General features: G+C 35.4%; 1 protein-coding gene across 4 annotated transcripts in view; it reads left to right on the top strand.

The window, feature by feature from the left end:
- Positions 1-13,642, top strand: part of pth2ra (parathyroid hormone 2 receptor a) — a 199,896-nt gene that overhangs the window by 40,982 nt on the left and 145,272 nt on the right. For 2 of the 4 annotated variants that reach the window (XM_073911588.1, XM_073911587.1), the window contains exon 2: positions 6,965-7,133. In XM_073911588.1, the coding sequence (XP_073767689.1) occupies positions 6,966-7,133 (168 nt within the window). In that variant the 5' untranslated portion in view covers position 6,965. 4 annotated transcript variants of the gene reach the window in all.

Raw genomic sequence — 13,642 nt, 5'->3', positions numbered from 1 at the left:
TTTGTTTTATTGTCAGATACAAATAAACATTGTCACTCGCATTTGGATTGGATACTGACCCATATCTATTACCTGATAACTGCTGACAATGCCCATTCAATTGAGTGATAACATTTGAATCCTTTAAAAACGTAGTAACCTGTTGATAAAAATACTGTTATTTTGTAGTCTCGTTTGAAAAAAAAAATCCCGATTGTTGGTAGTCTTAGCTTGTTGTCTGTCTCTGTATTTTGGGAAGACTTTATTTTTGGATTTCATTTCTGTTTGCAAATCTAAATTTCTATTCCCATGTTCACTTGTCCAAGTTTTGTTTTATTAGTGTTATACATCTGTCCTTCTTACTTAAATGTGCATATTTTATATTTTCCCCATGAATGCATTTTTAATACTTTTTCACTATATGAAGTGCATTTATTTTTTCTCATTATATTAAATGTCTGACTTATGCATGACTTGAAGTTCTTGAATTATATTAGGAAATTCACTGGATATAATAATAAAACTAATAACAACATCTATCATTTATAACTTTATTATCTTGATATTGGGCTAATTTATTTAAGATGAAAATTTAGATTTATTTTTTTATTTTTTGCCATGAATTGTTGGACTTGTTAGATAATTTCATTCCGACAACAAGACGTAACAATTACAGTGTATGACTCCACACCCCTCCCCCCCATGGGTTTTATGAGAAGCATCACTCACATGATCTTGAATTGGGTTCTTATCAAAGATTTCAGAGGAACTGCCAATTTAAATTTAACATGCATTGTCACACCAGAGTGTGTATCAAGTTCCTGTTTTTAGAGATGTATATGTATCTGGTTTATGGATATGGCATCCGCCACCCATTTGGAAAGGCTCTGATTTACGAGGTCTAATTCTAACGGTGGGCTGCATGGTGGAGCAGTGGGTAGCACGTTCGTCTCACAGCAGGAAGGTTGCTGTTCGTACCTTGGCTGGGTCAGTTTACATATCTGCATGGAGTTTGCATGTTCTCCCCATGTTTGTGTGGGTTTCCTCTGGGTGCTCTGTTTTCCCTCACAAGTCTAAAGACAAGTGCTAAAGGTGCATTGGGTAAGCTAAATTGGCCATAGTGTATCTGTGTTAATAAGGGTTTCCCAGTTATGGGTTGTGGCTGGAAGGGAATCTGCTGCGTAAAACATATGCTGAATAAGTTGGCGAATCATTCTGCTGTGGCGACACCTGATTAATAAAGGGATTTAGCGAATGATGAATAAATTTAATTAATTATAACGGTAAAATCTGTGCTAAGAAAATGTGTTACCTGCAAAGTGTGTAGTCAATGCTGTTTGTTTGTTCTGTTGTACTTTAAAAAAAAAAAAAACACTTAAATGAAAAGTATTTAAAAAAAAGAAATATTTGGATGGATGACAGTGAAAATTCAACTTTGTGTCAACAACCCATATAAAAAGAAAAACATACTCACACAAAGTAAGAATCAGTGTTGTGACCCCTTTAAATTATTTTGTGTTTCACAGTATAAATTATGCTACACAGATTTGGAACAACATAGAGGTAAATAATGGCAAAATGCATAAACATATCAAAAACAGCCCCTTTAGCGAAGGTAAAGTTATTTTAGATACAGAGACTTGGAATGAACCCATCATTGCTGTTGTGCAGTTGATGGCAATAAAATGAGCCAACGATCCGCTGGGCATATGATGGACCCGCAGGTTTCCTGAACAAATAGCAAAAAACAAATAAATCATAAAGCCTTCAGAAATTCACTGACAATATTTCATCAAAAGAGCAAGTCTGTCATATCAAGTTCCCATAATAAGAGAAGTAAAAGCAAAGGGGCTCTATCCATCCATCCATTCTAAATAGATTAATATTAAACAAATAAATAATCCTGTGTTTAACTTTAATAAATGTTCAAATTAAATAAATGTCTCTCAAGAGCCTTTATCTCCACTTCTTTAAAATGTTTAATTTCTTTTTACCTATTATCACAGTTTTTTGCTTTTCTATTTTTCTAATTTCCTTTTTTCAAAGATGTTCATTTAATTTTCTTGATTAGCATAAATCTCTTCTTCCAGGGAGTCCTGGCCAAGATAACCTCAGAAAAAAACATCTTTCACAATTAGCCAACCTTAAGCACAACTAAGACGTACAAAACACAACCAAGACACTGGGGTCATACATCAACCTCTTAGGAAAAACAATAACAAATCTCATTTAGTTCACGTTTCAATAAATTCTTCAAAATTGAAGGAATTACGTCTAAATGTGTAAGACAACCAAGGAGCATAGTAACAACATGCAGTATAGAGACATTCAGTATACAGTAGGTGAACTGGATTAAGTAAATTGTGTGTGTGAGAAGGACATTGAGAGGACATTTTCCAGCACTTGTGGTTGCATGAGTGCAGTCTCAGGGCTAGCTTACAACAGGAAGGGCATCTGCTGGTAAACACATAATCCAGAGTCATAGCGAACCCTAATGAAGAATTGAGCAAGCCAACGTAAAGTGAGTCAGTTTTACAATATGTCTTTGCTTGATTTTATTTCTGGGTCACATTTTACAATAAGGTTCATTAGTTAATGTTAAGTAATGCATTTACTAACATGAACAAACAATGAACAATACATTTACTACAGTATTTATTCATGTTAGTAAACGTTAGTTAATGAACATACAGTTGTTCATTGTTAGTTCATGTTAACTCATGGTGCATTAACTAATGTTAACAAGCATGGACTTGAATGTTAATAATGCATTAGTAAATGTTTAAATGATTAGTTCATGTTAGTAAATGCATTAACTAATGAACCTTATTTTAAAGTGTTATCTATTTTTGTCTTAAGAAATCAATATAAGTTGCGTTACAAAGTGAGATCATGCCTTTATTTAGGTTGAGCATATAATATAAATGCCACCAGTTGAAATCTCTGTTGTTGTTGACTTGATGCTGGTCTGCTTGGAGTTGTTGTTTATGTATATGCAGATTTATTGATATACAGAATCATGAAAATGAGGAGTTTTACAGCTCTAAGCATGTGTTGTCCTGTTCATCTGTTTGATGAAAATGACCCTGTGAAAATATGGATATGAACATATACAATAAAGAAGAACTTGTGTTGAAAGTTTTAAAAAAAGAAGCTGTAAGGTTGCTGTGAAGATTTACACTAATGAGGTGTAGTCTGGTGCAGGGCATGAATGCTTCAGCTTGGAAGCGATAGGAAAAAACTAAGAGCATTACACAAAACAACTCAAGGAAAAATCCTCTGAACTCATTTCACAACATGTGACATTTTCAAACAATTCAAGCAACTCTGAGCCATTTTGAATCTGTTCTAATTGGGCCACCTTTAAATTAGTGAGGCTTTTTTATAAAAGCTGATTTGTTCTGGTAGAGACAGATATGACATATCCCCTATACTTGAGGTTTTTTCACACATGCATTTTTCCAGTGCTGCTGCTTTTACCAGCCACACACAAAGTCATTGACTTTAAAGACTGTTGGGAAGGAAGAAGCGCTGTGCCAGATAGATGCTGCAGTGCTGCCAATACTTGATTTGTACTGGAGCGAGTTACAACCCAAACAGCAGAAGCTCACATTTTGAGACCAAAATATTTTCTTAATTCAAATTTAAACAAAATGTAAATTCGTTCATTCATTCATTTTTTTTCCGGCTTGGTCCTTTTATTATTCTGGGGTCGCCACAGCGGAATGAACCGCCAACTTATCCAGCATATCTTTTACGCAGTGGATGCCCTTCCAGCTGCAACCCATATCTGGAAAACATCCATACACACTCATTCAAACACATACACTACGAACAATTTAGCTTACCCAATTCACTTGTACCACATGTATTTGGACTGTGGGAGAAACCGGAGCACCCGGAGGAAACCCACACGAATGCAGGGAGAACATGCAAACTCCACACAGAAATGCCAACTGATCCAGCCGAGGCTCGAACAAGCAAACTTATTGCTGTGAGGCGACAGCTCTGCCCACTGTGCCACTGCGTCGGCCAAAATGTAAATATATGAATGAATTAATAAATAAGAACAGTATAAAATACAGTATAGCCTGCAAATGACAGTTTTTTTTTTTTTGTGAAGTTCTCCATTTTAGGCATGCCTATTTGAAATGCAAAACAAGGCTTAGACTAAATTACCCAGTATCCCTCTGGTTTTTCATCTTAACCTTTAATTACCCACCATGAAAAAAAAAGTTTGTATTGCAATTCTTAACTCCTAATATTGCTAGTTAACACACTCAATGCATTTTTTTCAACGCATTTCATAATTTCTAAAATATCAGCCTCTACCAAATGGTTGATGTGGGGGTTTATGGTAAAAGTGCTGGAATTAACATGTATGAATAATGTAAAATATGAAGTACAATATTGTAATGTTTAAAAATTATTCAAAACAAAACATTTTTGAATACTAAATCATCTTTATTTTTTGAAGTATGCAATGAAATATTTCAGATTCTTATTTAACATGTTTTCTTGTTTTTTTTGTTCACAATAAAACCAAAATCAAGTGTAGTAGTGCAACGAATTATGTTATCAACAATGCTGTGTGTGTAAACCATTATGTAAAACAGTGATTCTTTAAATTACTTTAACTGTCATTATTTAAACAGTAAAAACATGGTCAACTGTTTGGTAGAGCGACAGTCAATGGGTTAACTTATACACAATAATAATAATAATACAATAATAATAATTATTCATAATACACAGACTTGGCTTCTTTTCTGTTAAGTTGCGGTAAAAAAACACAAGTCGCAGGTTGTTGATTTTATTTTTGTATTTTTATGTGACAAGCATTTTCATTTATTTGTATCTATCATTGTTAGATATAATTATTACTATTTCTATTTATTATATATTGTTAATTTCATTTATTATTTCTATTTATGTAAATATTTTTTTTTTATTTTGTGGTAAATATATGACTGCTTTGTGTTAAATATATATTTTTTTGTTTAAACAACATGTTTTTACTAATGTTAATCTTGATTACGCATGGGCTGGTATAAATTTCTGACAACCTTGATAAAATGATGTCCTTGGATAAAAATACTAGTTTTATGGTATCACACTATTGTGATTACTGCTCAAAAATTTAATTCAATTGAATTCACCTTTATTTGTATAGCGCTTTTAAAATGTAGAATGTGTCAAAGGAGCTTCACGTAAATGGCCATAGTAAATTGGAACAGAGTAGTTGAGTTTTTAGTGTTTAAGTTCAGTTCAGTTTAGCTCAGTTCAGTGTGGTTTAAAATCATTACTGAGAGTCCAAACACTAAAGAGCAAATTCATCGATGCCTAGCTCTACCGATCCCAAGCCATGCAAGCTAGAGGCGACAGTGGAGAGGGGAAAAAAACCTTCACCGATTGGCGAGTGAAGAAAAAAAAACCTTGAGAGAAACCAGACTCAGTTGGGTACGATCATTTTAATTTGTCCGCTGGCCAAACGTCTTGTGCAGAGTTGCAGTCTCAGCGGCAGAGGCTGGTAGCTGGCCTCAGCGAAGACTCGTCTGTCCTTGGAGCATCACTAGAATTAGTCTTATGTTCTCCACTCCTCCTTAAACAACGTAGCAGCTGCTCAGGATACGGCCTGGTTCAGGATGGAAACCTTAGGATCATCTCGTCGCTGGTCTTGGATCCAATCAGTGACTCCGCATTGTCTGAGGGCCTCGGGAGGAGTATGCCCAGGTGGAAATGGGGAATAAAGAGAATAATTAGCGTAGCTGCTGTTCATTGTGGAGGATAGTAGCATCTGTGTTCAAGTCCAAAATGAACTAAGGATAGCTGATGTTGTGCTGCATCTTCTTTTGTTTAAAAGTTTACTAATGCAGTAAAAATCTGTTTGCTAATTGTACATACATGAACACATTAGTACATTGAATGACTATGTGTTTTTTTTTTAGCTAAACTAGGTTTTTGTGAACTAAGCATTGTATCAGTTGATGAAATACGGTTATTTTCTGTAAATTTAAACACTTCTATAAAACTTCCGTATTATTACAGAAAATTCCTGGCAACCACTGCCGGTATTTTTTTGTAAATTTAACAAATTTTTTAACAGTGTAAATAAATTAGAGCTAAATTATAGCTTTGAAAAAAAAGCAAATAAATATTCTTTCTTAAAGGTAACTAAACTCGGTTGCGTGGAACCTTCTGACATAAAAAAGTTATTTAAAGCCAACATATCATTTTTTTTTGAGTGTATATAAACAAGATGCAGAAACCTGTGTGGAAACCCGCTAAGTGATGCACTGAGTGTATGCTTTACTAAAGAGATAGGTCTTTAATCTAGTTTTGAACTGAGAGAGTGTGTCTGAGCCTCAGTCGTTATCAGGAAGGCTATTCCAGAGTTTAGGAGCCATAAAGGAGAAGGCTCGACCTCCTTTACTCGACTTTGCTATTCTAGGTACAAAAATAATTTTTTTCTAAATGTCTGGCTAAAACGTTTTTCCCTATTGAACACAATTTATTTTATTTTAAGAAACTTTTATTTTTGGAAGCAGTAAACATGTCAAACTAAATGGTTAAATAAATATTTGACTTCTGCTATCTATTTCATAGCTTTCAAAAACACAGATTTCTTTACAAGACATAAAAAATACATTAAAAAAATCACATAGACCTTGGGAACATTTAGCGGTATTAAAACCTTGACTTTTCCAAACTGCAGTTAACCTTAAACCGTTTATCGTCCTTGCCTAGGCTTGATTTAACATGTTGTGGGCTTATTTCTTGTGGTAATAGTTTAAATTGATTATAATAAATCTTCAAATACATATACTGTAGGGCTTGTTTTTAAACTTCATTTGCTTTTTTGTTTTTCTCATTGGGCCATCAGAAACACTAACTTCCCTTATTAAATCACTACCAAAATATTACAGCATAGGCCTCACCATCTTTGTCTCTAACCAATGACAAACATCTCAGTTTTGATCTTCAGGATGCTGACGGTGTCATTATTGATCCTCTGCAAGCCTTCTTCCTCTCCCTCACCTGTAAAGATTATACCTGTGGATGACCTTCCGGCCACTGCTGAGCTACGGGCTTCTGTTCTCCGCGTCAGTCTGCCAAAGACATTTATCAAGTCATTTCTCAATCATCTGCTTCAAGCAAGTATCAGTAACTGTCTTTATACAGTAACTCAATGTTTCTGCTATTTGTTACCAACGATTCTGGTTTGTTCATCCATTTAGCTGCCTCTTATCATGTTTCACTTCCACACATTGACTGCCATGTAATTTTAGGCTGGTTTATATTATTTAGTGGTGTTTAAATGGATAAAAATTAAGCTTTTTTCTGTTGAACACAAAGAAGATATTTTGCAGAATGCTGGTGGCTGGGACCATTCAACTACCATAGTAGTAAAACAAAAATGACTATGGCAGGCAATTGTTTAGAGCAGCCAGCACTTTTCTAAATATCTGCTTTTGTGTTCAGCGGAAGAAAGAAACTAAAATAGGTTTTGAAGGGCAAGTAAGTGATGACAGATATTTTGGGTGAACTTTACCTTCATGACGTTTTTTTTTTTTTAAAAGACCAAATTCATTATACACTGAATTGATTTGTCTATACGCAAGCAAGTTGAATCACTCAGAATAAGAATGGAAATTTGTACAATAAGCATTTTTCCTTAGAAAAGCTCTATAAAGAAGATGCTGGCTATGCTAAATACTGTATGGCGTTATGAATGTGCCTTCATATTTTGGGCTCAGCTGCTTGTAAGTCTATATGGTATGTATCATCAATAATGTTTATATTGAATTTGGTCCTTCTATGACGCTAGCTAAGTTTACATGGACAATTTTAGTTTTAGTCCGCTTGAAAACTTCCAAACGATAAATCCAGTGTTAATGTTAATAATGTAAATAATGTAAATAAGGGTTGATTTGCATATTCTTGATTTTCTGACATGCACACACTGCACATACTGTAGTTTCCTGCTGTTTGTGATGTGCATACACTAAATGCTTATTTGTGACCATGGACCACAAAACCAATCTTAAGTTGGATAGGTATATTTGTGTGAACAGTCAAAAACACGTTGTACGAGTCAAAATAATTATTATTTTATGCCAAAACAGTTATAATGTTGGGTAAAGATTGTGTTGCAAATTGTTTTTATTTTCTTCTGATAATAGATCTAATTTAATTTTTGGTTAGTATAAATATGAACTATGAACTCAATCTAGACAACTTTGAAGCAGATTTACTCTGTGTTTTGAATATTTCAAACTCTCAGACTCCAGATATTCATTCATTCATTTTCTGCCGCTTTTCCGGGCTGGGTCACAGGGGCAGCAGTCTTATGAGAGAACCCCAGACTTCCCTCTCCCCAGACACTTCCTCCAGCTCCTCCGGGGGGATCCCAAAGCGTTCCCTGGTCAGCCGAGAGACATAGTCCCTCCAGCATGTCCTGGGTTTTCCCTGAGGCCTCCTCGCACTGGGACATGCCTGGAACACCTCCCTAGGTAGGCGTCCAGGAGGCATCCGAAACAGATGCCCGAGTCACCTCAGCTGACTTCTCTCGATGTGGAGGACCAGTGGCTCTACTCTGGGTGTCAGAGCTCCTCGCCCTATCCATAAGAGTGCGCCCTGCCACCCTTCGAAGAAACTCATTTCAGACGGTTGTATCCGAGATCTTGTCCTTTCGGTCATGACCCAAAGCTCATGACCAAAGGTGAGAGTAGGAACGTAGATTGACCAGTAAATCAAGAGCTTTGCCTTTTGGCTCAGCTTTTTCTTTACAAAAATGGACCGGTACATTGACTGCATTACTGCTGCTGCTGTACCAATCAGCCTGTCAATCTCACGTTACATCTTTCCCTCACTTGTGAACAAAACCCTGAAATACTTAAACTCCTCCACCTGGGGTTAGGACTTGTCTTCAACCTGGAGATGACAAACCACCATTTTCCCGTGGAGCACCATGGCCTCGGACTTGGGAGGTACTGATTGTCATCCCAGCCATGTCACACTCGGCAGCAAACCACCCCAGTGCATGCTGAAGGTCCATGTTTGATGAAGCCAACAGAACAACATTGTCTGCGAATAACAGAGATGAAATCCTGTGGTACCCGAACCGAACCCCCTTCAGCCCAAGGCTGCACCTTAAAATTCTGTCCATAAAAATTATGAACAAAATTGGTGACAAGGGGCAGCCCTGCAGGAGTCCAACATGCCTCGCAAACAAGTCTGACTTATTGCCGGCAATGCGAACTGGACTCCTACTCGTTTTATAAAGGGACGAGGCGGCCTTTAACAGACCTCTTTTGGTCCTATACTCCCTGAGCACCCTCCACAGAATGCCACAAGGGACACGGTCGAATGCCTTCTCTAAGTCTACAAAACACACGTAGAATGGTTGGGCATACTCCCATGAACCATCGAGCACCCAGGTAAGCCACCATATGGATTACAATACCTGTCATGCACCACACACTTACACCTGTTCCAATTTCCTACTGATTGCTAACACACAAAGCCGAAGCTGTTCAAAACTGATAACTAATCAAACCCCTCTGTTTCACAAACATGTGCCGAGTATTTTTAGCTGTTGCTGTCATTACGTAAGTGGGTTACTTTGTTTCTAGTTTTTGGTGTTTTTGGCTTTGGTCTGTTTATCGCGTTTTGATTCTATGCTGCCTACCCTGAATCTTTCCCCTGTTTTTGCATTGTCTACTACACAGTTTGTGCTGGTTTTCGACCCCTGCCTGGCTGATCATTCTAAATGAAGCTGCATTTAGAACTACCCTTGTCTGCATATCATTAATTTGCAACAATTGTCTATTCAGATGATGTATAAGTCTGAGTCAATTCCTTATGACTGGTTTTGTGATCCAGAGTCATTTCTTTACTCTTTTTAAAGTAAGTGTCAGAAGCAACATTATCCTACAAGACATGACGTGAGAACTCTGATATGATGCAACAGTAATTCTTGACAGTTTCAAATTCATTATCATCCACTAGTTCTGTGTGTTGTACATATTTATACCATTTTGCATATGCAGAACTTTACAGCTCCAGTTTTAATCCAATGGAGTGTTTACATAATTGGATTAGAAAAGGTTTAAACGTCCCTTTACTATCAGAATGATTTTCCGAATGCCATTTTAAGTGACTTTTGTCAATTCATTCTGGCTGACATTAAGTGTGAATTTTTTATTCAGATCGATTTAGGCGGCTAACAGCAAATATCGATAAACAAAGCGAGGGTTTAGGGAAACAAAACAAGAAAACTGCTTTGTGATGCTATAGGATTAGATTAAGAATTGTGAATGAGAAAGTGAAGTGTATATAGTACTCCGAATAAATAAGTCCACCCCTTACAAATCAATTTTTTAATTTATATTTTTAATAGGAAGCTATGCTATATTGTATTTGTGCATATACATTAGATCAGTCAGTACTGAAGACAAATCTGAAGATTATCTAACAAAATAGCATATGATAACGGTCCAAAATTAGTACACCCACATTTATTTGTTATAGAAGTGTATTAAATACAAATAAAAAAAGGAAAAATCATGAGAAGCAAGAACATGTAAAAAGTTAGTTGACATTTTGTAAGTTGTAATTTTTTTTTGCAATATTTTACATAAATTTAATTGTATTAACTTTTAGTTTTTTAAAAATGTTTAGTGACTAAAATATTATTTTAATAAATAGATCTGTTTTGTTTAAATGCACCAAAATACATTGCCTATATTCACTAATAAATTGAGAAAAATATTCATTTTCAAAATGGGGTGTACTTAATTGTGAGTTGTCAAGAGTGCAACAAGCTACAGCTGTGTCTGTGTGTGATTGTCCGGACTATTGTCACCTGTTTCAGAAGTTGATGGGTGCTAAGAGTTCTATGTGTTGTAGTTCTGCAGACATACCCGACTGAATCTCCAGCATTGATAGCATAGTGATCGTGACAATTTTATTTCAAATTCTTGAAACGACCTTCAGTACTTTCAAACAACTAAAGTAGCAGTAAAAGGCTGAAAACTACAGTAGGAATAGATGTCATGGACTCTGACATTATAAAAAAAAAATAGATTAGTGTAATGCCTAATTTTTAAGGTTTATTCACGACAAGGTTTAAAATCTTAAAATAAAATATGAATATAAAATCATTGTCTGTGAAAGCATCCATCTCATGTAGTAATTGCATCCGATGAGCAGGCTTTTATGAATTTTAAACAAAGCTAAGATTGCACTCCAACAACTCCTTTCAAGGTGCATGTTGTGAAGCTCATTATTTCACTTCCATAGAAAGGAAATGATTCCCCATTTAAGCAGAAACAGAAGATAGTCTTTCGATTCTGCTGGAATTTAAACTTCCCTTCTCTTATTTGAATGTAAATCCTTTATATTTCGGAAAAAAGTAAGCAAACCTAAAACTGCCATAGTGCCACAAAGAAAGTGAATTTTCCAAGGTGGAAAATTCTGGTTATGACAGATATTTTGCCTGATTACTGTGCATGAATGCAAAGAATATATTCAGCAAAAGCAGGATCACAACAAAAAGAGCAAAAGAGCAATAAATATGTAAATATGTTCTTTCAGGAGCCTTATATTTACAACAAAGTGGGACAGAGCATCGTCAGAAATGGATTTGATTATTCATTGTACGATTCTCTCTAATTTCTTGTTTGCATATCACTGGTAATGATTAATGTTGACAAGTTTGATCTGAATTGGGGCATTTGAATAGATCCCAGGAGCATCAAATGTTTCTTTTTGTTTGTGACTGATGTACAAGTAATGATCTCCACCTGAGACCATAAGTAATTGAACTGAGATTGCTATATTGAGCTTCCTCTCAGTCTTGAGAGAAGAATTAAGCTGAATTGTTCCCTGTCAAAATCCCTGACGTGACTTTTATTCGCATAACATCTCATAAGTGTAGTTAGGTCGGTTTCATTAAATATTTTCAGCCACTTTTGGATCAAGCCAAATACATATTTAACAGCTCGGGGAAAACTGAATATGTGCTCAGTCTCTGAAATGGTTAAGCGGCGGCCTGTCACTGCCTCTTCAAAGAGATTGAATCCAAGTGATAAGAGTTATACTGAAATCCTCCACGGCTCCTCTGAATAACTAGTGTGCTGTGCAAGATAGTCTGTTGGCGTTTTGCTCCACATGAATTTTTTTTTATATAAAACCGTTAACCACATTTGATATGATTACTTTTCTACAACACTTAAATTAAATTTATAGGAATTTTTAAAATTTGTTTATTGAGATATTTAGTAGAAAAGATGCAGCTAAATAACTCTGAGTTGAAAATACACAGTTAAATAAGCAACATTTGAGAGTTGTATTTTCAAGCTGGTGTTTCAGCACCATGGACAGTTCCAGCTCACGGCTTGCTATTGCTATGCAGCTTTCAGAACCCTAATATAGTAATTTTACTTTTCAGTCATTTAAAAAATCCTCTGGGGTTTGAACTGTGCCACAGTAGATTTTTAACCATTAGATTTTACAGCACATCTCTGATCTCATGTATAGCCAGCAGTGCCTCAGAAGAGAAAGTCCCTTGAGATGGATGCAGTTCTGAGTAATTCTCTGCTTCTTTGAAGAACATCGGTTACAGTAATCATACAGAACCGGGGTCAGCAATCTATGGCATGAATGCTGATATATTCCAGGGCCCCCACACAAGTCTTTTTAACTTTAGAAAATAAGCATAACAGTGATTTAGAGCAGCTTTTAGCATTGTAGTAAATTCCCATAGTGAAAAGTATAGTGGAGTAACATATCTAAAATCTTTTATGGTTCTACATACAGCACTTTAATGCTATTTTGCAGGACTTTTAGAGTATATGGTTAATAGTAATGGTTAATAGTAATCTACTGAAATACCTTACTGAATCAGTTATACCTGTAGTTAATATATAGGACTAAAACATATTACAAGAGATATAAATAGACAAAATAGACACATTTTAAAAGCTGTAACCTCTATGCATTACCCCAATGTAACATTAGTCACTATACTTGTTTATTTGATAATAGTGCAGATTCTTATTAAATTATGCCGATAAACTTCCGGTGAAGTCTTAATGTAAAATAAATTTTTAATATCATAAGGTTCCTTTTACAGCATTGATGTTGTAATGTAATTAAAATACATTCAGTTAAATAGACTTAAACATTTATTTAGTTGTTTAAGCTTAAAACAAGTTGAAAGACCATAACCGCTAGCGTTGTCAGGATCAGGATAGCGCAGAAACTCTATTGAAGATACTGGGTTAAAATAAACTGTCATATTTTATAGACGTGGCAGGGGGAAATAGAATTTAATGCAGTGCTGCTTCTTGTCCATGAGACCCACTTCATATCTTATATTTATCAGACAGTAACGATCATTGCTTTTTAAAGAAATCAGACCTTAAACATGGCAATTTTTTTAATGGAAAGACACGCTGAGGCTGGCTGACTGAAATTAAAAGTCTGGATATCAATTTAGAAAATCCGATATACAGTATACATAACAAAATAACTTTTTTTGGGGGAAAACTTAATTGTTTTACTGTATGCTCAATGCACTTTAAAAAAAAAAAACTAATAATAATGATAACTATAAGTTAACCCAATTCCTTTCAACAGAAATCAGTTGTGTGGAACC

This window comes from Danio rerio, chromosome 9 (genome assembly GCF_049306965.1).
Source record: "Danio rerio strain Tuebingen ecotype United States chromosome 9, GRCz12tu, whole genome shotgun sequence".
Taxonomy (NCBI): Eukaryota; Metazoa; Chordata; class Actinopteri; order Cypriniformes; family Danionidae; genus Danio; species Danio rerio.
This window is presented reverse-complemented; position numbering and strand designations above follow the sequence as displayed.